At 35.2% G+C, this 27,050-nt stretch overlaps 3 protein-coding genes across 6 annotated transcripts; 2 read left to right on the top strand and 1 right to left on the bottom strand.

The window, feature by feature from the left end:
- Positions 1 to 589: 589 nt before the first annotated feature.
- On the bottom strand, positions 590 to 10,604 carry LOC143448396 (heterogeneous nuclear ribonucleoprotein K-like). 3 transcript variants are annotated; one of them, XM_076948121.1, is made up of 15 exons: positions 10,456 to 10,604; positions 6,244 to 6,347; positions 5,917 to 5,973; positions 5,516 to 5,559; positions 5,282 to 5,357; positions 5,060 to 5,167; positions 4,803 to 4,931; positions 4,510 to 4,663; positions 4,392 to 4,424; positions 4,231 to 4,291; positions 2,157 to 2,268; positions 2,023 to 2,070; positions 1,878 to 1,949; positions 1,677 to 1,792; positions 590 to 1,030 (listed from the first exon to the last, which is right to left on the bottom strand). In XM_076948121.1, the coding sequence occupies exons 1-15, from the start codon at positions 10,481 to 10,483 to the stop codon at positions 1,003 to 1,005; spliced, it is 1,170 nt and encodes a 389-aa protein (XP_076804236.1). In that variant the 5' UTR covers positions 10,484 to 10,604; the 3' UTR covers positions 590 to 1,002. The 3 variants fall into 3 exon arrangements, 2 of the variants coding, with proteins under 2 accessions (XP_076804236.1, XP_076804237.1); XM_076948122.1 differs by lacking the exon at positions 10,456 to 10,604 and adding an exon at positions 7,493 to 7,616; XR_013114454.1 differs by lacking the exon at positions 590 to 1,030 and having other exon boundaries at positions 2,043 to 2,070.
- Positions 10,605 to 13,884: 3,280 nt separating this feature from the next.
- On the top strand, positions 13,885 to 22,018 carry LOC143448395 (transmembrane protein 214-B-like). Of its 2 annotated transcripts, XM_076948119.1 has the most exons (18): positions 13,885 to 16,143; positions 16,474 to 16,577; positions 16,866 to 16,964; positions 17,136 to 17,231; positions 17,743 to 17,840; positions 17,978 to 18,040; positions 18,280 to 18,390; positions 18,568 to 18,676; positions 18,788 to 18,911; positions 19,092 to 19,156; positions 19,248 to 19,443; positions 19,912 to 20,023; positions 20,125 to 20,237; positions 20,325 to 20,496; positions 20,577 to 20,818; positions 21,029 to 21,197; positions 21,288 to 21,424; positions 21,524 to 22,018. In XM_076948119.1, the coding sequence occupies exons 2-18, from the start codon at positions 16,517 to 16,519 to the stop codon at positions 21,654 to 21,656; spliced, it is 2,100 nt and encodes a 699-aa protein (XP_076804234.1). In that variant the 5' UTR covers positions 13,885 to 16,143; positions 16,474 to 16,516; the 3' UTR covers positions 21,657 to 22,018. The 2 variants fall into 2 exon arrangements, with proteins under 2 accessions (XP_076804234.1, XP_076804235.1); XM_076948120.1 differs by lacking the exon at positions 13,885 to 16,143 and having other exon boundaries at positions 16,270 to 16,577.
- Positions 22,019 to 25,145: 3,127 nt separating this feature from the next.
- On the top strand, positions 25,146 to 26,975 carry LOC143448394 (protein N-terminal glutamine amidohydrolase-like). The gene is made up of 2 exons (XM_076948118.1): positions 25,146 to 25,551; positions 25,754 to 26,975. The coding sequence occupies exon 2, from the start codon at positions 26,235 to 26,237 to the stop codon at positions 26,886 to 26,888; it is 654 nt and encodes a 217-aa protein (XP_076804233.1). The 5' UTR covers positions 25,146 to 25,551; positions 25,754 to 26,234; the 3' UTR covers positions 26,889 to 26,975.
- Positions 26,976 to 27,050: the final 75 nt, after the last annotated feature.

The following is a 27,050-nucleotide window of genomic DNA, read 5'->3' as shown; positions in this document are numbered from 1 at the left end:
TTCGAGTTGTTATTATATTTCCAACATACTTGACCCTTTTAAAACATATTTGTTGACAAGTTTACATGGATATCAGAGGAATATGATTTGGTGAAGTAAGGATTAAATGCAGCTATGTTTTTTGTTCGGTGACCGCGTTGTTGGGTATAGCCTAATTTGCTTTGTGTAATCTTTTTTCACCGGTTTAGCTGAAATTATAATCTAAAAAAGCTATATTCATAATTCACGTTAAAATTAACTTTTATCAATTTATTATATACAGTAGGCAAGTATATAGGCTACATGGATGTAAATTTCAGATGGGCGCAATTCCAAAGGAGCCGTTGTGTTCAACCATTCACCGAAAATCATAACAGCTTACGCCTTACGTTATTATTTGTGAAAGGTTTCAAATTTTGATTTTATTCACTATGCATAAAATATGAAGAGAAATGAAACAATTAGTTTGATTCACGATTTTGCTGAACTAACCTATTAGATTCTTCTAAAATTACTTTCCAACTGATATCAGAAAATTCTGTCACTTTGGTCGACAAGATATAAACCTTAAAATTCTTTAAAACCTTACAAACCTACTGACATGATTGAATTTCGGCATTTCTATACTGAGTGTATTACCTGTTTCATGTACAGTATATCAATATTTGATAGCATAAATGAGATTTCGCACAATAAGTTACATCGCATAACAAGCTAAAAATAAAATGGTCTCAAAACAGAAGAATGTTTGAATCTGTTATTTAACAAACAACTCTTTAAGCAATTTTTAGAACGATGATAAATGCAAGAAACAGCATCAGCAAACTAAAAACGACACACGATGTTCGTTAGAATGTTGATCTTACATGCAACATTGCCATAACAAAACCAAAACGCCTTCACCGTCGAAGAAAAAGAGATCAGCAAAAACAATGCCAACTCAGGAACTGTAGGGAACGGCGCGCGAGCAGAATTAGCTGACAGTGCAAAAGATTGTCCGTCTTGGGCATACTTTACCTGAATTTAGTACTCTCCTGAAAACATTTTCACGCTGCGAACAAAATTGTATTCTAACATTATTGCTAATTGTAAAATTAATAACCCTAACGATTAACTTTTGTTAGCGTAAATGTTAATAACAAATCAAAACAAATATTGGATTATGATAGCGTTTAACATAACTACTTAAGTAGGCCTACTTGGCTTCCGTCGCCAAACATTTTACATCTTTGGTACAAAACTGCTAAGGAACAAAAACGTGAATTTTATGAAATCGTTCCAACATTTTATTTCCAAGATGCGCAAAATGCAGCTAACATAACCGACTTTTCATACTTCGGTTGTCACTGGTGACATCGTACAAAACCCTATGGGAGGCCGTGATAAGTTGTCATTCAATAAAACAACAAAATCACAAGTCTTCCACCGGGTAAGGCACACGATGGGCATTTCCCAATGTATGGTGCGTCATACAAGCAATTGATGCAAACTAAGTTTCAAAAAATTGAAAATTTGAACGTATATAATCACTGCTTGTAAAAACTGTACAAAAACGGGATGTAAAAAAAAGATAGTGAAACAAAACACTCGGGCTCAAGGTAAACCCAATTTTAAACGCGTTCTGGCCTGCAACTTTGTAGTAATGTATTGTAAGCTGAATTGGAAGCTCCTGTTATATCTGGTATATAGTCCATTACCTTTTCTGAAGAAGATATTGCGCGTTCTGGGTCTGCTCCTTTGTTCCCGTGATGGTTATGATGCGTTCATTGCTTCCCGGCTCAGCTTCGTCTATTTTGATCATAGCGCCGCTGTCCTAAATCGATCAATGTGATGAAAAGTGTTAAATTCATTCGTTAAACTTTATCAAATAATAATGTAGCCGTTATTAGTGCAGTTACCTGTCGGATTTGCATGATACGTGTCCCTCCCTTTCCAATGATCGAACCGGCGTATTCATTGGGAATAGTAACCTACACACAAGCAATTGCAGTTACCCAGCATATTTTACGGAGCGTAACAGAGAAATAAAGACAGTTAAATTACTTGTTTTGTTATTTCTTCACCTTGACTGCCGAGTCCATATTCCGCGGCCTAAAAAGCACGATAGCTGTTTATATAATGGTTAAATACTACGTGTGCTATAATATATACATGGTTTCTTTAATTTACATCCTTACCCCTACGTCATCAGCGTAACCTTGAGTGTAATCTCCGTAGTCATCTTCGTAATCGTCGTAGCCATCTTCATCATAACCACCATATGCACCTCTCCCTCCACCGGCACCATATCTACGACATAATTTGCTTTGTTAGAATTATCATTTTCGCGCCAATTATCACACGCACACTGCACACTTGCACAGCCTGGTAAGACAAATCGATTTCCAAACTTAACCGTATAAAGAAAGAAATACAGCATTGTGTCATCGCAATTTTCGTAAAACGGACTTTGATCACTCCACAATAACACAACAAGTTACCGAACCGAGGTCTTTCGAAATTAATTAAACATCCCTGGATTTTTACCTGGTTTGGTCAAAAAAACTCAAAGTTCCTATAGTTATAACATCAACTGCCCATATAGCGAGTATGCTGCTAAATCGGCTGATTGCGCAGGCCCATAAATGAATAATATTCCACAAAGATCATTCCAATCGAGCTTACAATGCAATAAATGGTCAAAGACTATCCAGTTACTCCTGTATAAATCTCACTGCTACGTGTAGTACTGCCTACAAGAAATAAAGAGCACCTTTCGTAACTTTTTTTACAACTGCTATAATAAATAATTTATCAGGTTTACAACAAACAGCGACAAACGTTCCACGAAGTGACTAAATTATAACACGGCTCATAAGAGCCATCTTATGAATATTAAATTAACACCTGTGGCAGGCTTTTAATAATTCAAAAGAAACTTAACAAAAAGAAATAAAAAATTATCCCTTATCCACACAGAAAATAAATTTACTTTAGAATTTACTGAAGAATGAAAACGATTAAGCCAAACTAATTACAAAAATTCCTTCAGTGATGAAATTTTTGTACTGCATTTAAATGGGCAAAACTGCTTTTGTATTATTCACTGTCAGCAAACCTTTTTCAATCAGCCTTTTTTTCGAACTCGAAGCATTCGATGACCCACTTTAGCCATATCGACACACGAAGGTTTTTATTCCCACGTAACGCTATTTTTTATGAAAATTAAGTGCAACTAAATAAGTAACCAGGAAAACGGGAACCAACTTCACGTCGGTGTGATGCGAACTGTTAACATTTTAAAATTAGTTGTGGCTGATCAGAACCAACGCCATTTTCAGGAGCGTATAACAATTTTTTTAAAGGACAGAAAAGTTAATCTGAAAAATTTCTATAGAGTACTGCTCACTGCCCTTCTCGGCGATTAAGTTTCTTTCTGCTAACATTTAACATTTTCGACAATCATATCATTTTGTTTGCTAGCCTACAATTTTTTCAAGTAGATAACGACTCCGATCAGTCAAAAATGAACTCCTTGCGACCCCTAGGTTGGTAACCACTAGTTAAACTTGTTGGCTGTTATATGTATTGTTCTTCACTGTGTAACAGTTAAATTTTTCGAAGTGACAATTTCACCGTAAGTAGATCATGCAGTCCGTTGTTAGGAGAATGGGTAAGCAAAAAGTCGATTTTAGCTATTCTAAGGTTTTATTGGAGTTAGATATAGGTTAGGTTTAGGTTACTATGTTATAATATTTAAGTTAGATTAACAAGAAACTGTAAAAATAGCTTCAAACGCACGAGTTTTTATGGTGAAATAGTGGCAGTCTATGTTTCACAGCAAGTGGGAACACGTAAGCGTATCATGAAGTATTAATGCTTTGCATATCATGTATAGGCTACTACATGCTGCAATCAATGGGGGTATCAAAGATGGTTAGGGATTCTAACGTTAATGCAGCCATCCGTACTCTGCAACTGCGCACCTCCATTTTTGAAAATCTTAAAGCGATTTCGTTTTCCTTCAACTGGTTTTTATTGACTTACGCCGTTTTCAATGTCTGATTTCGAATTTTACTAAGTTAAAAATTATTACAAAAGTTAAAACACTAAATATTTCGTGTATCACATCTTTAAAACGTTTAAGTAAAAGGTTTTGCATGCTAGTATTCTAAAAAGTAACTGGATTCAGCATTCAGCAGATTCATAATAAAACACAACACAAAAAATACAACATATCACAGAATATTACAACTATTAATTATTTAATACCTGCTATTTCTACCACCACCAAATCCAGCTTGATCACGGCCGCCGGCAGAATATCCACCACCTGAATTTTGAACGAACAAAAAGAGTTTTCTATCGTACAACTCTCCTTTTAGTTAAAGGAAATAAACGATCAAGAGACAATACAAGTCAGAATGTTTTACCTGAAAGGTTATCTTGATTTCCATATCTTCTCCCTGACAAAATTAAAAGAGCGGTAAGAGAAAGAATCTTGGCTCCACAGGTTTATCAGAGTGTTGTGACCTCTAAAAAATTTATTACCTCCAGATCCTCTGACTCCCTGATTAAATCCACCTCTTCTTCCTCCCCGGTCCATCGGAGGACCGTCTCTGTCGAATTTATTGTATCCACCGTAGTCATAGCTGTCGTCCCAATAATTGGGGTCATAATTATGTATTGGTCCTTTGGGCGGTGCCTGAATAAAATGTATGAAAACTTCTGTCACGGCATTAGTTCATAAATGCCCAAGCATTAGTACTGATGAAGAAGGAAATTTTTCAACGGATTATTTATCGATTAAGTAAATGACAAATAAGCAATTGCAGGGTAGTTACGTCTTGAAGAAGTTCCAAGATAGCATTAAGGCTTTTAACTACTGTGCTGTTTTGCCCTTTAATCTGACAGATGCGATCCGTAGAGTTGGGACAACATTCTTGATTCACCTTGATGTTGGCACCAGTTGTCTGTTAAGTGCAAGAAAAATAAACCACATTATTTTGATAAACTAACCAAGCACATTTAAATTAACGTCATTTTCTTTTGTCAAAGCCTTTAAGCGTTAATGTGCTCTAGTTCACCTAAACAAACATACTTCACGTAATTCTTTAATCCTTGAACCTTTCAAACCGATAATTGTCCCAGCTTGAGATTTATGAACAAGTAACTTAATAATTCCCTCCTTATCACGTCGTTGCAGTCTCTAAAAGCACAGCAAAGACGCTGCATTAGTAGGTTGCTAGCCGTCTTGGTTTGCACTAAGTAGCTTTTTCAGTACGAGCTAGTTGCCGGGAGCTATCAAAAATTAGTTACCAACCTCACATAAAGATTCCATTACTCGGCCAGCCAATTTTGCCGCATCAGATATTGTTTTCGTTGTTGCTGATATTATGCTAAAAATAGACGCATTATATTGTACAATATTACCAATGATAAGATAAGTACGAACGTTTAAGCTTTTCACTTCAAAAACTCTTAAAATACTATCATCTTGAAAGGACGCGATGCTGTCACTAGAATGAGGATAAACAGTGTGTGGCATAGTACATACCGTTCTATGCCTTGACTGTCGGGAAGTTGGACATTTGCATTAAACTGGACAGGTATTAAGACATGGAGCCAGCCAATATTATATTTTTTACAAACAAATCAGGTATTTAGTATTTATTGGTTCACAAATGGAAAGTGGACAAAAACCAGCAAGGATGAAATGGACGTGACGTAGTGGAAGGGACCAGGGCAGTCAGATGACCGGAAGTGGAAGGAACGGCATTGGAATGATGGCAGGACCATGGGACAAAAGCAAAACAAGAACTGAAATTAGTTGGACGCAAAACAATTTTTACACAGGACCATGGCAACATGTTACTTTCTACTGTTGAATACAGCTGTTGTAATGGGAAATATAGAGCATCGAGCGTTGTATTTTTGTTCATCATTACTATGTTTCACCTCGTGTCGAAGGTCTTTTATGTTTGATCCCCCTTTTCCAATAACAGCGCCGGCAGTCTGAAGTATTTAGAAATATGGATGTTACCAACAGACAATATCTAAGTAAAAATTAAGTTATATTCTTTTTTTTGTAATTATTTGATGTATTAATTTCAAATAATAACTTAATTGCATATGAACAATTCTAAGAAATAAGACAGAAACGAACGACGACGGTAAAGCAATTTATATTCAAAGCTTAATTTAAGGCAAGACAATGTGTGGGCAGCTGCAAACCTCCAAACACGTATCTCAATTCAATACACCTTGTACATAAAGTTAGCCTACATTTGATGGTATAAGAAGTCGCATTTCAATTTTGTCAGAACCGCGAGAGCGCTTGGCATTTCCTCCGTCAATTGGATCATCATGCGGTCTTTTTACATTTCCACCTACACCAAATAACATAAAGATTTAAAAAAACATGATACATTTGACGTCAGATTTTGGCGTATGATCATCTACAGATAAATTTGTTGCACTAAGCCTTATTACAATATTGTTTAAGTAGATATGTCAAACATCTTTTAGAAGTAAAGTTATGACCATGGCTAACACAGTTATGAATTGCAATAGCTATTCACCGTTATGAAATAAAAATACCAGGTTAAGTCAATATTTATCACAGAATTGAAAACGAAATATGAAAACGATCATAGGAAAATATTGGGTAACTTTGATTTCTAATAAATTAATTACTTCTGCAATAGCTTACATGGCTTACTTACACACGTTCATGAGCGCCGACGAAAATGAAACGATATGACGCCACTTACGTATAAAATGAACTAAGAGCAAACCAGCCTCGAGTGGGTCTATACATGTCTGGCGACAACTGCAATATCATTCAACGGCAATACAATTAATGGGTTGCTTTTTCATATCAAGAACGGAATAATATCGTCACCGGATTAAGCAAAAAATGGCCTAAATAATTCCACTAAAGCAATAAGTTATCGTAGCTTTTCCAAACTTACATAAATACGGTCTAAAGTCTAAACGATTCTGCTATTGATGAAATTAAGATTGGCGCCCGATTACATGGCGAAGGTGTTGATGTCAGTGTCTGAGATATACCATGCCCAAAACCGACTCAATAAAATTGTTTTATAGCTTCGCCAAAAAGTGCTATTGGGCAGATAACGAAACGTCATCTTACACATTGTGGAAAAAATCTGGGATAAAATTCTAACACATACCGCAATCGAAAGCAAGTAATAAAAAATAAATAAAACCGCCGTCGTTTCGTTGTCGATTATTTACGAAATTATTTGTTTTCTTTGCTATTGTGAACAAAAACCCCATAAATTTTTCATTGGAAGATTAAGTTGATCAGTGCCTTTCTATTCAGAAAACATAACAAAAAATCGATAAAAACGCGCTCACTCGGCCACGAAGGAAAAAATCAGTTGCACAAAGGCGTAAATATCGCGCAATGCGTCCGGTCCCAAGGAAATTTTAACTGATGTTCTAACAATGATGAAATATTTACGCTTGTCTACTTATAAAAACGGGTAATCAAAGTAAAAAGACCTACCCCGTGTTCCAAAACGCCCTGACTGTAGTCTGAATAATACCAATGAGGTCCTATATAACGTAACATACTAATCAACTGTTTTGATCTACAAACGGAAGTTTGCTCTGCAAATTTAACAAACTTATGTCGTACCTGCCTTACTAAGCTATATTAACCGACAATTAACGAAATGCTTTTGAAATAGCAAGGCAAAGTTAACCTTCCAATAGATCGAAAACTGTGCACAGAACTAAAACGGGTGAGCCCGTAGTGGAAATTTGTCATTCTCGTTTGTTAAATATATACCATGAATGCTGAGATAATCAATAAAGAAGACGAGGCGATATTAACACCAGGTGTCATGCCGTAGCTCATGAAATATAAATAAAATAAACGTTCTTCGGCCGTCAGACGAATTGTGACGACCTACTGAACGGCTGGCGACCACGACCAAATCGGTTTATTATTCTTCTCCCCTTAATTTCGTTCTATTGTTGAAATCTGCGAAACGATTTCTGTGTCGTCAGTTGAGCGGCAAAAATATGGTGTTTTTCGTTTTAATTTAACAAGTAGTAGACGTAGTCAACATAACGCAAAACGATTAATTCAACACCATTCCGTATGGATTGAAGATGTTGTTGTTTAACTCAAACCTTGCATTGAATATCGCAATAGTGCATTTAATACATGCAACGATGTTGAGTATTTCCCAATGTTATGAAGAAAGCAATCCTAAACGCAAGGACGGAAACTTTCCGAAGTAAACTTTAAAAACGTCACATATGAAAAACACCAAAAAGGGAATGATTCAATCGTGTTTAATTTTTACCAACTTAGATTGTTATATTTGTATATGGTGTTTTACAAACTTGGTTAATCGATGTTTCTCTGTTGTCAAAATAGTCATTAGTCATGCAACCAATTCCTCGAGCCAGATCGCATGGAATGTTGGGCGTTCACAATTTGAAACATGACGTAACAATTATGGTGACAAATTTCAAAATACATTAAACATATGTTCTGCGGTGTGTATCTAACCGTGGTTTCATTTAAAGGCTCCCATGTGAACAAGCATTTCAATGAAAAGTTTTTAGACCATCCAAAATCACGCCGAAAGTATTGTTAGTTTACGAAATGAACATTCGTGGAATGCCAATTCAAACGATCCAAGGAATGCAATTTATACACCGGTAAACGCCTCGTCCTCTATAATATGAAAAGCGGGGTATTTTCCACAAGATTATTTGAATTTCATCTTTCTATCGTGAATACAAACAAAGAAATACCCACGATTAATCACATATTCAGCGTGATACGTAAAAACGAGGTATGCAAGACGTCATTGAGCAACGTATTAGTATTAAACTTACAGCATGTTGTACCAATCTACTGTTTTTAAAAAAAAAAGTGGACGTGCGTCATCAGGTATTGTTTTAAAGTTGTCCTCCGAGATAAGGTTTTTTCACCAATTAATCATTACCAGAAATAAAATTTGTGGCACAGGTTACATGTCTTTCATAAAATAAGACATCCTAAGACAGGTCTTATGGGTGTCATGTGGATTTTTAAATGTGAATGTGACTTACAATTTAAAAATTTAATGAAAACTTTCAAATGTAATGCAAGATATTAAAATAGCAAAACAAACTACGTGAACATATAAACAAGATAATTAAATTAATTATACAGTTGTAGCCATTTTACTCAGAAAAAGATCTACTGGTACATTTGTTTCAATTGTTCTAAATAAGTGTTAATTGTCTTGTAAATATACAGTGCGAAAACACTTTTTACAATCCATCTTCCAATCACTCAACTTTCAATATGAAACCACAGATAATTACTTAATATAATGATACATATTATTGCATTCAGATACCCTATTCCCAAACTCAATTGCATTTAAAGTGTATAGATCGTGCTAACGCAAGTCAACTTGATATGTATTAAAGAAAACTCAAAAATAAATGTACCAAGAAAAATTTTTGAGCATGTGTGTAGAATGCTGACTATGACATCATAATGTATGTAAGGAAAAAGTAGCAATGCTGAAGTGAAGTTATAAGGTTTTACATTTTTACCTGTACTGCACCTTAATCAATAAATTAGAATTTAGTTCTACACACTAAATAATAGCTCCGAAGGTTAACATCAATGAAATGGCTGCGCCCTTCTGTCCTGCTCGAAAAAACTTCAAAGGATAATCTAGAAAAGATCTTTCCGCTTCGCTGACACCTTGAATCACTAGACAAGAAACTTACATCTCAGCCCGCCTTGATGTAATGGCTGGTTGGCTCAGGCTGAAACTGCTGCTCTCCATACAGCAGCTCTGGCCTCGGTCTACTTCGTTGCTAAGTACTGTGCGATGCACAACTGTCTGGTATTGCGTTACACATACCCCCATATTGCCTCAAAGTTTTTTGCCCTAAATAGATAAACATGCCAGACAACTACAATTAAGAGACATTTGTACCAGCGCACTGCAATCGTTAAAACAAGCTGAGAGCTCCCACATCAGCGCGGTTGTTGGTCAGACTATCTATGAAATCAGGAGTAGCAGTAAATTCTTGCCAGACTTTGCAAATTCTTCACTGACACCCACTTTCAAAGCCTAGGATGGCCTGGGTACAACTTAACAGCATGCAAACTGGCATCAGGAGTTGACGCTCTGTTCTGTACAAATATGGCAGTGGCTAACTCTGCAATTCGTTAGCATCAAGGAGCAAACTTTAGACCATGTTATATTCAGTTGATCTATCTATCACTTCTCACAGAATGCACGGCCAGCAAGTTTTGGATGACAATACAACACAGTGGCTGTTCAATTTGTGTCCCGGCATCTTGGTGGGCTGCATAACATCTGGCTCACACAATGATGTAAAGAGCAGTTTACGAATAATGTCAAAACAAACCACAGATGTTTTGTGTGAGTGAAAATCAAATTTACCAGTTACCAAATCAAGCAATGCATATAATAAATTTACCTGAGCTATTGTCATGTTCATCTGCCATGTCACAGGTTTACTCTGCTGTATCACTTGTTAGATCCAATGGATATTATGTTTATGTTTTCTTGCACAGCAATCAGATACTAAAATTTACTAAATCTATAAATGTCACAGGTATTGCTGATCTGAAAATAATGAAAAGGCAAAAAATTTCAAAATTTTAAACAGCATATTTCTTGCAATTTTTGATTAATGAAGGGCAGGCGATATGTTTATCAAAATGTGTATACAAAACTTCAGCAACCAGAAAGTTATGTAGAATATGAGAATCTATGTTAGGAAACGCCATTTCTGAACAGCAACACAGGCTCTTCATAATTAATAAGATTATGATATATATAACCAGAGACACATTGGAAATATTTCAGAAGCAACACCAGCACAAACTGACAATTATTAGTGCATTCCTAGAGCCTAATTAAATTCCTACAAAAAGTGGTGTGTGAATGCCAAGTTTAATTTCCTCCTAATCTTCTCCTAGGTAGCCAGACCATCCGAAATACAATTTCAAATTTAATTCCCAAGATGGCATACTGCAACTTTAATCTAGAAACATTAACTAACACAAGCCCAACACAAATAACACAGTGAATATACACAGAAAAGATGCAGTACACAAAGAAGATACAGAAATCTCTCATGCAACATGGAACAAAAGCATAAAACAAAGTAATGCAAGAATCTATAATACCTATCCCCCAAGCATTTTGCAAACTTTCCAACGATATATGCAAAGTTAGAAATCCAAAGGAAGAAAAGGTAGAAGTTTTTTTCAGTAAGATCATGTGCATTAAGATCAAACAATCGTGAGCCAAACACTTTACTAAACTATCCAACAAACTGACATGGAGTGTACAAGTGCATTTCTGTCATGTTTAAATGCAATTTTGCTTAAAAGTCTTATTTAAAAACAAAATTTTGCCACAGCAAAATGGAAAGTATGGTATGCTGTTAACTGGTAAGGTACTTTTCAACAAGAACTAAGAGGGTGCAAAGTGTAGGTCAGGTTGGAAAGTTTGGTAGTTTTAATGGGAAATGCCGTGCCATACAAACTTTGGCAGCATTACCTGCACTGAAGTCTCAATCCTTTATTTATTCATTACAACTTATTATTCAAACAACTCAATTCGATCTGTTTATTTAGTTAATACATCGGTGTGAACCTGAAAACGTTTGGAGTGCATGCCAATGAGTCTCGTGCTGAGTCGTGCATGTGTGACTTTCCAGTTTATCAGTTCATGAGCCAACCATTTTATGAAGACAAGCGGAGGAAATGCACTGCCTTCAAAATCCGCAAATATTTTGTTTACTTAAAAAACCTTAATTTGGTTTTCCAACAGCCTGACGGGCAGCCAGCTTTCAAATCATGTTATGTTTGGTTATTATAAAGTCACTCATTCACCAGTCACTCATTTCATTAACTTTACGCTTACAATGCTAGTCTTCCATTGTACATTTCAATTGTAGCAAGCACTCAGTTGTTAATAAAGCTTTTAATCTGTATACAAATGAATATAGTGCAGTAGAGTCAAGGGGAAGGCTATTGGTACTTTTTTGTTGTTTTATATTTGTAATAGTTTTGAGTATATTCATTGAACTTAATTACCGTGTCCGGGTTTGGTAGCCATGCTAATCTACTGCCTTATAGATAGCACAAATGCATTATTGTCATCTTGCATGGTGACGGTAACTGCATGGATTGTCGGCGCAGTAGCCGAGTGATTAGAGCCCTGCTGGGTTTGCAAAAATACGGCTCATTTTCCATGTTCAATAGCCTATTGTTGTAATGCTCTTGAGCAAGGCATTAACAACGCCTATTCCTGTTCAGTGGACCTAGTGTCAGGTAAACAATTTTTAAATTAAGCAATATGATTTTAAAAAATCATAAACTAAATAAAAAATGTGTGACCATGGAAACTTGCACAAAGGCTACCTTGATAATTGGGGTTCGAGCGATGAGAAATCATGTCAAGCAAAAACTTTCCTCATGCAGTGAAAAGATAAAAATGTTTTACCATACCAGCTTAAGCTCTTGGGTTTTTTGCCAAATTTTCTTGTTCATTAATTTTTAATGCGCATGTTTGTTGTTCTAATTATAAGGGTTAGCATAATTAAGGTTAGTCATAATTTTTGCTCCGCACAGTCAATGGGGAAAAACAGATGATCGCATACTTCTGGGCCTAGTGCACAACCGCGTAATGCATTTGTATACTAGACCCCTGCTACTCAAATTGTGACGTCATTTGGTTGTGTACTTGTGATCTGTAATGTCATAGGCCTAGCCTACTCAATTCGGGTCTAGTGCAGAATTTAATAGCAGAATAGACAAAGCCTACAACCTACCAGGAATCGCCTCGGTGAATAATACCGGAATTGACAAATGACGTCTGCCACCAGCCACCAAAGTCTTTTCAGAACTCATAGTCATAACACATTTCATCCACAATATCACAAATGGGAGAGCCCACAGCTACAAGCGTCACTTCTAAGAACACCAGGCAAATGTAGAAATTATAACAGATAGCGTTCATAAATTAATCTATCCCTAGCCCTTTTGGGAAATTTTGCTTTCAGTGCGTCAGATAAATGCGCCAATAATTTTTGTCGGTATGTCAAAATTTGCGCCACGTCAAGTAATACTTAGCTTATAAAATAGGGCAAAACGGCAATTTCACGCCAGAGAATTTGGGGTAGAAATCAAATTTCTTTCAGTTCCGTACAAACTTTGTAGTAGAGCCCTTAGCCTAGCCCAGCCCTTTTTTGTCCTATCGTATCTTTATACGAAATGTTTGCCGGGAAAGACAACAACAAAACATATGTCTTGAAAATGTGATGTTGATTAAGCGGGAATACTCCAAAGTGTGCAAACTGCAAAGACCATAGAAATAGAGTTTAATATCAAGATCAGAAGTGGAGCCATAGTTACTATGGTGGAGCTGAAGATGTAATTTGATGATAAATTCAGGTATTTGCAATATACCAATTTTTGATAAGTTTTGAATAAAATATTTTTAAAACTAAAATGAATTACATAACTAAGCTAACTTTTTATTGTATGGAAAATCAGCTGGAAAATATAAGAATACAAAGCAGAATTTAGACGGTCTTCTATTCTCTTTGATAAAACTATATGTAAATCAGAAAAGTTAATACATCAATTTGGCAAGCTTTATATTTCTTTCAAGTGTTTTTAATGTTTTTTATCATAGACTTCTTTTTAAATAAGTGTTAAATTTAATAAATATTAACCAGTAGCTATAGAAATATGCTAAATTTTTTCATGCAATGTCTATGGATTTTCCTCCAGGCACTGGTTAAAGTTGGATTGTATTCGTGTCATTATCAATTCATCATTATACCAGTCTACAATTTCTAGATTTCTACCGACTGACAGATGGCTCGTGTAGAGTAGAATACGAATACCGTAGTAAAGGATAGTTTGCCACTATTTCACCGGAAAAAAATTGTGCGTTCAAAGCTCTTTTTCAAAGTTTTTTGTTAAGCTAACGTTAATGTTATAGGCCTAACATAGTAACCTAAACCTAACCAGGCTAACCTAAGTATAAGTCTAACCCTAAATATGGAATTCATTGGAATTATAACTAAAATCAAGTTTTTGCAAACCAATTCTCCTAACTTAACCTCCTATCTTTAACTACTGGCTACATGACCTACTTTCTGTGAAATATTCATTGTGTACCTAGTTATGAGATAGCGAAGAAATTTGATATGCACCCTGCAGGTCTGTGGTTAAACTTTTGTTTGTGGTTGTGGTATAAGGCTACCGGTAGCTTTTCATTATCATCTAGCTATTATTATCATTTTCGTTCATTTGAAGTAGATCAAACTACAGGACTATTAAATCGGCGTACAACCTGTATTGCTTGCCAAGTCAGCTAGTAAGCTACTGAGTGGTTCGAGCGCTGACTTTGTAATAAATGCAGCTCGTGTTCTGTGTTCGATACACAGTGGCACTAACCAAGGTAAAGCACAAAGACTTTTTTCTAGCCTGATTTGTTTTGTGGCGTCTAAAAAATCCAGTCAATTCAAATTGTAAAATGAAGAAAAAAAAACTGACGCTAACAGAAAACTTCAGAATCTAAATTTTCTCAAATAAACATTAATTATTTACTTGTAATAAGAACCTACAATACTTGTATTGAGTGTTTGTATGGTTGCCACAAATGAAATCTGTGTACAGTAGCTTTTTGCAAAACATGTTCGGATATTATGTCCATAATCTTATTTTGCTGTCATTCTATTTTGAAAATATGCAATACTTGCTGATAATTTGCTGGCAAACAAGTCTGGAGTCCTTTTCCAATAGAGTAATTCATTGTGGCATCTATTGTTCCTTGGCTGACATTCTACTTTGTAGATAAGCAAAGCTTAGTTGTAAATTATTTCGACTTTACAAAAACACTTGTAGGATGCTTTCCAGAATATGTCAATTGATTTTTTTTATTTTTACGCATTTACATGCAATGCATTCCCAGTCTCTAGTTACTAGTCCGACATTCCCTTGCAGTTTCTATAATACCATCTTCTACACTTGTCACATCCAACCAGAAAAGAATTTCGATTCAATTTGAATCCCATTCTCCAATGTTTTCTGCGTCTAAGTATCCCCACATACTGCAAAAATCATTGTTTGGTACTGCAACATGAAGTATTTTTCACTAATCCATTCGTCTAAATCAGTGGTTCTTAACCTGGGCGCTACCGCCCCCTAGAGGGCGCTTTTGATTTTTAGAGGGGCGGAAATAATCAGGGGGCGTTATATTCAGAAGGTGTAACGATATTTACCTCACTGCAAATTTGCTTTAGTAGTTCTGCTAGATCAAGATCAATGTATACTCTTGCTTTGTATAGGCCAGTGGTGGTCAAACTGCGGCTCACCGGCATGTTTTTTTTGGCTCTTCTAGTCGAATCGTAAAATTCCAAAAAAAATGCAAAGGCTACCAAGAGTACCGTTTATGAACGTTTCTCTCTTTTTCTTTTTTTTACTTAGGCCAACATTTCGTTTATGACGTAACAGTAGACATAGAATCCGAAGAGTTAGTTAACAGCAAGTCAACGCAATTTCATTGCTAAGACAGTAAGCTTTAGCTCAGTTCAGTCTACAGAGAAGGGATTCAGTTCGGTCTCTTCAGAGAAGGGATTCAGTTCGGTCATGCAACTCTTAACTAAGCAGAGAAATAGATTGCAAATAAGTAAAAAGGGTGATCTGAGGCTCTTTTTATCAAATATTGAACCAGATATACTTAAGTTGGCAAGTTCTCACCAGGCCAAAGGTAGCCATTAAATACATTTTTCCTGCTTTATTAATGTGTATTTTTCTATATCAACCATTCTCTTATTATTTCTGTTATTATTATTACTGTTATTATTACTCTTATTAATATATTAAATAATATCGCTTCTCCCAAATAAAAGGCAACCGGATTGGTGATTAAGCCGGTCTTTTCACTAAACACTCATCATTTTTAACACAGCCCTTTCATTATGGTGGGCAGCAGACTATGGAAACCTCTGAAAAGGGGCGCTGGGGGAAAAAAGTTTAAGAACCACTGGTCTAAATAATACACAAACACAAGACTTACGACTTACCTTTAGCACCAAGATACAAGCTTTCTTGGCATTGATTGTAAAGATTTCGCTCAGGTGAGTAGCATATGAATTCCTTTACACGATGAAAAAACAAAGTGACTATTTCACCGAATGTAGATCACGCAACCTGCTGTTAAAGATATGTGGTTAGGTTAGGAGAAAGGCCATGCAAAAAGTTGATTTTGGCTATTTAATCTTTTATTGGAGTTAGATTTAGATTACAAAGTAGATTTAGGTTAGGTTTTAGTTACTATGTTAAAACAATAAAGTTAGGTTGACAAAAAAACTGTGAAAAATAGCTTCAAGTGCTCAATTTTTTCCAGTGAAGTAGTGGCAGACTAAAAAGAAGTTTTGAAAAGATGTTGCGTAGTTCTTGTTTTACAGTGGTTTGAATCCATACGCATTGGACTTTGACGTCATCCAACGAATGGCAAAAAACAAAATTCCTGGGTACACTTGCACTTGTGGTGGACGGTGGTACCTGGCCAGTAAGTTAACAAAGTTATTCAATTCAGAAAATGAGAATAAACAGAACACCTTTTTGGCAGTAACACCATGTCCTTTCTCTTAAACCAGCTACACATCTCAATTGATGCTAGTTACCTGGATGAGATTGCCATGTCCCAAATCTATTGCAACCCAGTAATTGATAGTTTAACTATCTGGGTTTGCTGTTTTTGCAGAACGTTTATGAAATTAGTCGTGCCGTGTAGTACGTTTGCAATTTGCATATAAACAGTGTTAGTAGATTGTAACTTGAAAAATGGATGGTACAGCTGATGATGGCAAATGGAAAAGAGTTGGGAAAGCAAAAGCGAAAACAAGAGCACAGAGACAAAATTTAGTTAATAATATGCCAAAAGTTCAAGATCTTGGTAGGTTGCTGTCATATTTTTAAGTGAATTATTTTTTAATTAATAAGCTAAACTAGGGAGTTTGTTAAATTTTGTTTGGCAGCCTTGATGGTTGTAATATAATTATTAAATTAAATTTGTGTTTTTGCTTCAAATTGCAATTTTCTCTTGAATGATTTTATTTTTCATCAGATTATGCTAAGGCACAGTCAGTTTTAAGAGACAACGATCATATTGGACAACCGCTTCACGATACTTCGAATATTCAAAACCAAGATCCAAAGCAAGGTAGTTTTCAGTTGTAATTAAGTGTATGATGTATGACTAAATGTTTTCAAGCTTTTCATAAACTACATAGTTTTTTTATTTTGACAGTGTTTGTTTGCTTTGAAACAAAATAATACATATCATCTATCATGTTAATTTACCTACTTGACATTGTTTAGCATGATTTGTGCTTATGCAAGTCATGTATATTTATAATATGTGTACTTGTTAGGGATATACAATACAAAACACTTGAATATTTTTTTTTCCGAATCCAGAATTTTGGATCCTATTCTATTGTAGTTCAGAAGTTAAAAAACGAAGCCCTTTAACTGAACAAAGTCGATTATGTGTACTCATGAAAGCGCTTCTATAATTATAAAACAAAAATTGGATTCTAAAAATTGGAAACAATATATAAATTGGACTTGAATTTCTACATCTCCATCTTTTATGTGTATTTTTCTACAATGTGCAATTGTGTATTGTCTGTATTTGTACAAGAAGTCACTGATTAGTGATTGCTTTATAGGTATGAAAATAGCTAGCAAAACAAAACAAAAGAAAACAAAAAAGCTGACTACTGAGCCCAAATTCAACTACAGGACTATAGAAGAAGCTCTGAAAAATGTATTGCTTGTGTCTGATATATTTTAAAATCTCGTTTGTATAAGCTTAATTAACGAGTTTGTTTTAACATTAAGGTTTAGTTGAAAATTGGGTAATTTGGTAACATTTTGCTCAAATTGGGAAACTTATCTTTGCAGGAAAATCTATCACTTGATGACCAACTTGTGCAATTGAAAGAAAAGTTTCCAAACAACTCTAATGTAACGCAGACTATTAAATGCCTGTTGCCATAATTTAAATTTTTGAGAAATACAAGCATCACAATATACAATGATTTATTATGTATGTAGTTGTATTGCCAAACTTGGTAATGGATATGTGCTGAATAACATGAAGAAGTTTGGTAAAACAATAATGAAATAAAAGAAATATCCTTGTAAAAACTAATATTAATTACAGTACAGTTTTAAATGTAAAACTGAAGTATAAATTTTTCCAGATTTGGCTTAAAGACATCGCTTCCCAGTTAAACATAAGCTTGAGATGTGCTGAAGAAAGTCCAACCTTTAGTGGACACCCATTGAATTATCCGTTGTGCAAAGCCAAGAAGGTAATTGACTTATCGTTAATTTACTTACGATTTATTTTACTAGTATTCATAATTTGATGGTAATTGTTGAATGTGTTTTAAATAAATTGGAAATGTATGTTCCAGAAAGTATATATGAACATCACTTTGAAGGAGTGATGCATTAATTACTGAATATATCTTGATTTTATTCTTTAGAGCACATATGACACTCTCATGTGTTTATTTGGAAGTGAACTCAAGCCTGCTGTAGCTCCATTAATGTTCCAACATTGTCTAAACTCCATGCTTGATTGTATCACAAGAGGTATATACTTTGGTGATATATTTTGCGCTGTCAAAAAAATTTCAAATTGAATTTAACCTGTCTATCTTGTTACTTGCACATGCTGATCACTTTCAAGATATAATGTTGTAGACATACCTTCCTGGGGTTACAGACTCTGCATTCAAGCTATGACACACTGCCAGCCAGATTTATGCTGCCTAGAATTGGAGAAATATGTGGAGAAAATACAGCATATGCAAAATGTTCCAAAACGGTATATATGTCATTTTGTTTTTATGTATGCTCACTAAATAAACAAAGTTACATATGTTTTTATTGTTACCATTGTCCATTGCTTAAACTGTTAAATGGCTCGATATAATATTGCTGTTTAACATGGGTCATAAATTTCAATATATTGTCTTAATTCCAATCGTCATTTTCGTGATCGTAGTTGTCTTTCCTTGCTATGGGCACTTGGACAAGTTGGATATAATGATTTGATGTGTGGAATGAAAGGTAAGTTAAACAAAGTGCGTTTTTGTCGCATAATATTTTATAAATAGTGCAAGATCAACGGCATTACCTGAAGTTGTAATGATTGTTTTAGTTTGGTTGGAGCTTATGCTTCCAACACTGCATATGAAGAACATTGCTCAGTATTCTATGACATACATTGAGAGTCTTCTTGAAAGAGCAAACAACAATTCTATGCAGGAATTAAGTGGAATTATCCAAGCAGAACAGTTTTTGGAGATTGCTAGATGGAGATTTGGTTCAAAGCCAACAGCAAAAAGTACCACTTTGTAAGTTGTATTTAGCAAATAGTACAGTATAACTTGCTTTAAAATGCTTTCTTGGCATTTTTATTGAGGTGTCCAGCCTACTACTATTTCAGGGAAAAATTTGTCCGTTCCAAGCTATTTTTCACAGTTTCTCCTCATTAACCTAACTTAGATGTTATAACATAGTAACCTAAACTTAACCCGAAACTACCTTTTATTCAAAATCTAACTCTAATAAATCTTAAAAGCTAAATTCAACTTCTTGCTTACCCTTTCTCTTAACTTAGCCACCTTTCTCTAAAAACAGGCTGCGCAAGCTACAAATAGTCACTTCATTTTATTAATGCTAATTACCTGTAAAGTGTAGAATATACATCACATATAGCAAGGAACATTAACAGGATTTTATTTCAAACTTAACTAAAATAATGCAAATAGTACCACAGCGTGTTGTTACATGTTGGTTTATTTTGCAAATTTTCTTAATAGTGTAAAAGAAAGGATTCAAGAAGTCTATCCAACATTTCGCAAGCTTGTAATGAGTACAAGTGAAAATAAGCAAGAATTGTTTGCTTGCATTCTATGTGTATCAAATGAACAGGTACTGATTTAGTTAACACTAAAAATAGATTTATTTACCAAACAGTTACTGTTCTACAATTTTGTAAACACTAAATGATATAAAAAATTTGTTTTCTGCAGAGCTCGTTACTGAAGTGTGAGCTTATTGGTCTTGCCGTGGAGTGCATGGAGACCAATTCTCAATGTTTTAAGATATGGAGAGATCTCTACATCACCAGCTTCTACTGGACCAGGTATTTAAGTTTAAACAGTTTCTGTCAATTTAGTTACATACATGGGGAGGGTCCAAGTAAAATTTAGCAAAATTTACATTTTTGTAGATTGTTCCTGCTGCATGTTTTGGATAATTGGGGTGAAATCACTGGAAAGTTGCCACGGCAACCATTTCGAGATACTATTCGAGCGTTCCACAATACAAACAGTGACGCGGCTGCGAGATCAGACCCATTAACTTCTAGGTCGGAGTTTGCCGAAATTAGGTCAATGTGTGAGGTAAGATGTGATTTGTGAAATTTTGAATGATTGTTGCATGGCTTGTACCCCTTGACATTAACGCCAAGGTATTATTGCAGAATATGAACGAGAGATTGTCTGATCCCATCGTGCATACCACTCCATTGACAAGAATCTTTTTTACTGCGCTATTTGTTGCTCTGCTTTCTGTTACTGTTGGCGTTGTGGTTGTGGACGTTCGAAACAACGGAGGCGTGTGGGAAAAGTCACAGACTTACACTTTCCTTAAGTCAAAAGGTGTCATATCTCTTGCCAATCACGTATGGGCGAGGAGTCAACATTTTGCGGAAGTGGCGTCAAGGTTTATTTTTGGCCTCTGTGTTTATGCTCTGCTGCATGAGTTTCCCGTTTGTTTGTTGCAAATGCCAATTGTTAGTTTGTTACTTATTACAAAGCTTGAAACTGTTTGTAATATCGAATCTCTAATTATATATTGGCGGCTATTTTATGAATGCATTATACCGAGACTATTCCTTGAAGTAATGGCAGTGCCTTTAACTTTGTTTTTTAGCTGGCTGAAAACCAACGTCCCCTTGTACTGGAATATGACGTGTGAAATTTTAGGTCCGTATTTCCAGGAAGTTGTCTCTATTGGCACGGCGACATTTTATTGGGTTATGAATGCAATACAGCCATCTTGGAGGTGGTTGATAAATCAAACCGGCGTCATTTTCGAGCAGGTTGGACTTGCTTCACTAGCCGTGTACAGATTTCTGTGTAGAATTTTGGTCGTAACAGGTCAGCTTCATTATTTTACTGCATTTTTAAAGGTCGTTGAATTCACCGAACCCCTTCTGCTGCAATTCCTGGAAATAGTAGACAAATGTTTCAATTACTGCTGGTTGATGGCGATCTGGTTTGCTGAGATGTTAGCGTCCATTGGGGAAAGTATTTCTATGCTATGGGGGTAAGATAAGCCTCGTACAGGTGTAATTTTACTGTTTCACTCATGAACAGATTCTAAAATGTAAGTAAACATTAATAACTCTTCGCTTGTTATGTCCAGCGGTGAATTGAGCTGGAAAACAGTGCATGACGACCTCACATCCTTCGCATATGCAGCATATAACCGCACAGTTAATTCGACGCAGGCTATGGTACGCATTGTCGCAAATTACATCGCACCAGATAAACCTTAAGCCAGCAGCTTTTCTGCTGTTACTTGCAATGGTGATATGTGAAGGTTTATTTTGTCGTTGACAGTGGTAACGGGTTTCTTTGTAACCAACTTCTCGAAATTCTGCCCTTTAATACTTCCGTGTTTTGCCTGTTACTACAGCATATTTGTTAATTATCTGCAGTCAGTGTGTCTAAATGCATATTTATTCGGTAGATGTATAACAGTATTTTTACTACCTGGCACTGTGCCACTTACCCGTAAATTTCTAAAAAAAAGTGCAAGATTAAATTATTGTTGTTGAATGAAATTTTAACCTTACATTGAACTGTGTCTACGTGCATTCGTGCATTGCAAATGAAGAAATAAAAGCGGAAGATTCTAGTTTGACGTTGTATATTTTTGACTTCATTTTTTCTCTATTTTTTGCTTATGTATGTCGGTTAGGATTAGACTGAACAGTGAATATGTTAAAAAGTTCAACGCAAAGCAGTTATATGGTTTTTATTTCGTTTCAAAATGTAAGGATGACTTCTTGTGCCATAGAACTTGGTAGGATGATAGGGCTTTGGTAACAACTAGGGTTAGTTCGGATATGAATAATTTTTACTATCCGGATAACGGATATATCCGTATATTTAGAATTTATCTAACCGGTTTACCGGATAATAACTGCTAAGTGAGACAATCGATTTCACGAGGTTAGCATGAAAAATGGATTGTAAAATCATTACACAGTTTTATTGTAGATCTACGTACACGCGCAGTACGAGCGAATACGAGAAAAATCACGCAAATTTAATGTTCACTGCTTCTGCAACGCCCTCCTTATAAAGCACAATGCATCAATTGTGCATCAATTAAAAGAATCATTCATTATGCTTTCTTTGTGACGTGATAGTAAATTTCACTCGTGCATTTTACGAGTACCGTAGTTGAAAGTATAAGAGTAAGACAATAGAAGTGTGAACAAAGGTTTAATTGCGCTCAGCGGGAGTCAGCCTCTACGTAACAAAGAATGTTCAAACTTACTAAAAAGTGTAAAACGCATTAGCAACGATATTCTTTTAGCCGGTTAACCGGCAGAATTATATCCGGATATCAGATAGGAAAAAAAACTGCGGTTAATCGGTTAACCGGTTAACCGTTATCCGGATAATCCAACCCTAGTAACAACGGTGTATGGCTTTAATAACAGTTTCCATAGCCTACTTAATAAGTCAGCAATGGATACGAATTACGTAGAATAACAAAATGTGATTTATTATGATTTATCGACATACTAAAATGAAATTAATAGGGCTACGGAAAACCGCTTTTCTACTATGAATTATGACCTCAGTGAAAGCTACGTTGACCAGCTCTCTCAAACTTCTGCATGATAGTTCGGTGATATCAATTTCTTTTGCATAAATTCTACAAATTTGTTTGTCTAGGTTCAAAAATTTATCGCGTTCGTTTGTAATTATAGTTCGGCAATTGGTGCAAAACGATTGCGATTTGAGCTTTCAAAAAGAGGAACTGAAATAATAAATTAAAAACAACCAGAAAAATACCTTGACTTTGGAATTGGAAATAAATTTACTACCTTCTTTAAAAGTTATTGACAAAACCGTTTGTTAAACATTGAGCGGATATGACGTCATGCCACTGATTCAGGGTTTACAAACATGCTGGATAACTACAAAGCAGCTGTTGGAAAAGACTGCTTGCTTTTCGGGTTTAGTTTTGAATTTAGATTGTTTGATGACCAACTAATGGTGTAGTAATGTGTTGTTTGTTAATTATCCTGTTATAGGCCTACCTGCAAGTGTTTCTGTTTATGGGCTTTGTGTGGCAAGATCATAGCATGACTAGGCCTATGCCAAATCGACAAATCAGGTTAAAACGCTAATTAAACAAAAACCACTCATATAACTGGACTTTCACACATTGACAGCATATGTTTTGGCTTTGATATCGCAAAACGAGTTTAATCGGAAATGTATGCTTTAAAAACACCGAATTCCACAAATTGCCAAATTTAAAGATTTTTTGGATTTGCCGTTCTTTTGCTCTAAGTCCAGTGGTGGGATTCAACCGGTTCTTGGAATTTTAATGCCCTCCGCGAACCGGTTGTTAACAAGCTTATGTTTATGCCCATGTGTATATCGGCCCCAGGTCAATATGGCATGCTGCTAGTAAGAAAACCGGATGTTAAAATATTTGAATCCCACTACTGTCTAAGTCTCTTAACGTTCTCTGAGTTGTCGTTGACAACTCATCTCCAGTACAATCCAGAGAAAGTGATAAGAATCTAAACTACGCAATTTCTTCAATCATACTTAATTGACACGATTCTCAAAAACTAACTCAAACTTTCAAAATTAACCTAAAAATTGAAATTATCATATTCGTAGTTAAAAGAACACTGCTCCTTTTTAAGTAGACTCGGATAACAACGGTGTAAAAATACTGCATAATCATTTATATAAAAGTGCGTATGTTTTTCGACTTCTTATTCCAGAAAAATGTCCAAATAATGTTTATTGAAATCAGTTTGTTCATCAGATATTGTGTAGCTTTAATATTGTATCTGTGCATCTGTATTCCGAGCCGAGCCCGATTGCCGAGCTAGTCTTTGTGCAAGTTCCAATAGAAATACACATTTTTTGTATTTTTTAATCTAATATTGCCCTAATATAAAACCTTCTTTCCATCGGGACCACCGAACAGGAACAACCGTCGTTAGCGTCTTGCCCTTGTTTTAGCTTTCAAAACTTATATGACTAAGTCTATAATTTGTCCCCTAAGTGCAAAAATCTGTGCAAACATATCATTTAGGGTGTCTTGAAAGCTTCCTGATGGACCCGATAACACCAATCTAATTTAATTTCATTGGATTCAGACATTCTATCTTGTCAACAAAATTGGTATCATTAACGATTGGCATAAACCGTGGACCAAAATCGAAGTTAATCCTGAAATACTGTAAGAAATTATTCACTCCGGATATCCAGTTACGTTATTTGATTTAATTTACGGAACGTTGTCAACTTTGTCGAGCTATAATGAAGAAAAAAAGATTATCTACAGATACAGTATTAAAGCTACAAAAACGTACATTTCTTGATATCGTTCTTATATCATAGTAGAACAAAGGAGACATTTATATTTCATTATGGTTTTATTAATTTAGCATTACCTAGATTTCAAACCAAAGTCATCAACATTTTAGTCAAATTGATAAACATGTAAAACTGCCATTCTAGCAATACATCGGATCGTTTTTTTTAATGTTTTAATTATGATCTGAACATGTTCTTTTGACATTTTCTTAGTTCACAATGTGGCTTTCACACCATGTTCTTCCCATGAAAACTTGATGTTTATTTTGAAGAATAAAGGGTATTGTTTTTTGGGAATACCCATAAACGTTACTAAAAATGTAAAGTGCCTTATCAAAGATTTCTGATCATACTCGGTAAGGTACCGTACCTAGGCCTGGTGAACGTACTGGTAAGTGGAAGTAATCTTTTGATACTTGCTTTAGTGATTTATAGTAATCTTTTCTTTAATACAAGCAATACAATCCTTTTTCCACGCTAATTGCATCGGTTTATGATCGAGGTAAAGATAGAGGTTTAGGATCGAGGCACTAAAGATTGAAAGGGCAAAATTATTGCAATTGTTGTTTGCAGCAGTTGCATTTAAAGAACGTCAGATCTTATTGGCATAGGCTATGAAAAATAGTTAACTGAATTTGTTTTTTTCCTTGGATTTTTTATGATAAGGTACCGGTACGGTTCAGCAATATTCATCAGCGGCGTCGATTTCACCGGCCAAAATGATACACAGCTTTTTTCTCGTTGTTAATGACGACTCAACATTAATGCAAGAGGAACCTGAACATAGGAGCTGAAATCACTATACCTGTGGTACAGTTTATAAAACACCTAAAGGAAATTTGAATTTGAATATAAAAATTTTAGGAACTTTTGTTAGAACACTACGTAAAACCTCCAAGGCCAATTAATTATCTGTGGTACTGTAATAGGTGACTTTAGCTATAGTACAATCTTTTATACTCAACCAAAGAGCAATGATAATGTCTGCAACTCTAGCGATTTAATGTTTCAGGATGCTTTTTTCTCCTTGATTAACAATCCCACGTAGTCATGAGAAAGCCAACCATTCAAAATGAAGGAACTTACAAACCATTAAGAAATAAACATCACAAAATGTTGCTTAACGTTGATGTTAAAGAAATATTTTTATGTTTAATTTGATAGTCACTTTCAGTTAGTTTATGTTCAACAGCTTTTAATATCTTTGTGTTGGTAATGGGACAAGTAAATGGTAAGTTACATAAATGAACCATGTAGCTTTGGTTGGCATCTGACAATATAGTACATGGTTGATTAAGCCAGTCAGTTATAGTCTGGTCCTTAATTATAATCAACGGTGTTATTGTCAAAAAATCAGGGTTAGGTATGATAAGTTTTTAGTTTACAAGAAAGGTGATTTGTAGATTACATTGTATGTAAATCGTTAATGTTTTGCAACTCAACAGCAACTGAAGGGGAAATTAGTCTTGTGCCTGTGTGTGAACATTTCTTGAATGGTCATGAATGAGAGGTCAGTAGGAGTATCTGAACTTCATACATCAACTAAGGAATTGATCAAATCAATTTTTCCACAAAAAGATGAATGTATTTACACAAAGTGTTATTGTGAAGAGAATGTGTGGATGCTTTGCAATCATGTCCTGAAAAATCACAAGAACCTATTGCAACAGTTCTATGTTATTTTCGTGTCCAATGAAAACAAAGCTGTACCCTTGTGGGCACAGAAATCAAGAACAGATATTACTAAACCTGTGATATGGGATTACCATGCTCTTTTACTTTTTGTTGAAGGTTCTGAGTATGAAGGAGAGCATGCATATATTTTGGATTTGGATAGCGTCCTACCTTTTCCAACCAAGCTGTCTATCTACTGCCAAGAAGCTTTTAGACCAGATATACTCTTAAAGACGGAATTCAAACAATATCTGAAATTAATACCAGCCGATACTTATTTAAAAACATTTTCTTCTGACAGGTCTCACATGAAAAAAGCGGAAGGTGATTGGTTTTTTCCACCGCCATCTTATGAATGCATATTTACTGAACAATCAACCATGAATCTGAATGAATTCATGGATATGTCACAGTCACTGTATGGGACTGTTTATTCTGTGAAAGATTTTATGAAGGCATTTAACATAATTTGAGATACTCTATCTTTGTTTTCATCACAAATTTGCATATCATTATTATTTCAAAAACAGCAGGAGAATAAACCAAAACAATATATTTCATCTCCGGCCACTGTTAATGAAATGTTTTTAGCAGTTGACTACCTATCGTGGCAATTGTGCATACATGTAACTGAA

The sequence above is a fragment of the Clavelina lepadiformis genome, chromosome 3 (assembly GCF_947623445.1).
Source record: "Clavelina lepadiformis chromosome 3, kaClaLepa1.1, whole genome shotgun sequence".
NCBI lineage: Eukaryota > Metazoa > Chordata > Ascidiacea > Aplousobranchia > Clavelinidae > Clavelina > Clavelina lepadiformis.
Note: the sequence above shows the minus strand (reverse complement) of the source record. Positions and strands in the feature narration are given on the sequence as shown.

Excerpts from the sequence above, each read along its gene's own strand:
- LOC143448395 (XM_076948119.1), top strand. The coding sequence starts at position 16,517 with ATGGCAAAAAACAAAATTCCTGGGTACACTTGCACTTGTGGTGGACGG. Across the intron at positions 17,232-17,742 it reads AAACCAAGATCCAAAGCAAG|GTATGAAAATAGCTAGCAAA; the intron begins GTAGTTTTCAGT and ends ATTGCTTTATAG. Across the intron at positions 19,444-19,911 it reads ACAGCAAAAAGTACCACTTT|TGTAAAAGAAAGGATTCAAG; the intron begins GTAAGTTGTATT and ends TTTTCTTAATAG.
- LOC143448396 (XM_076948121.1), bottom strand. The coding sequence starts at position 10,483 with ATGGCAGATGAACATGACAATAGCTCAG. Across the intron at positions 4,932-5,059 it reads GGATTAAAGAATTACGTGAA|ACAACTGGTGCCAACATCAA; the intron begins GTATGTTTGTTT and ends TGCACTTAACAG. Across the intron at positions 2,269-4,230 it reads GGTGGTGGTAGAAATAGCAG|ATATGGTGCCGGTGGAGGGA; the intron begins GTATTAAATAAT and ends ATTATGTCGTAG.
- LOC143448394 (XM_076948118.1), top strand. The coding sequence starts at position 26,235 with ATGGTCATGAATGAGAGGTCAGTAGGAGTATCTGAACTTCATACATCA.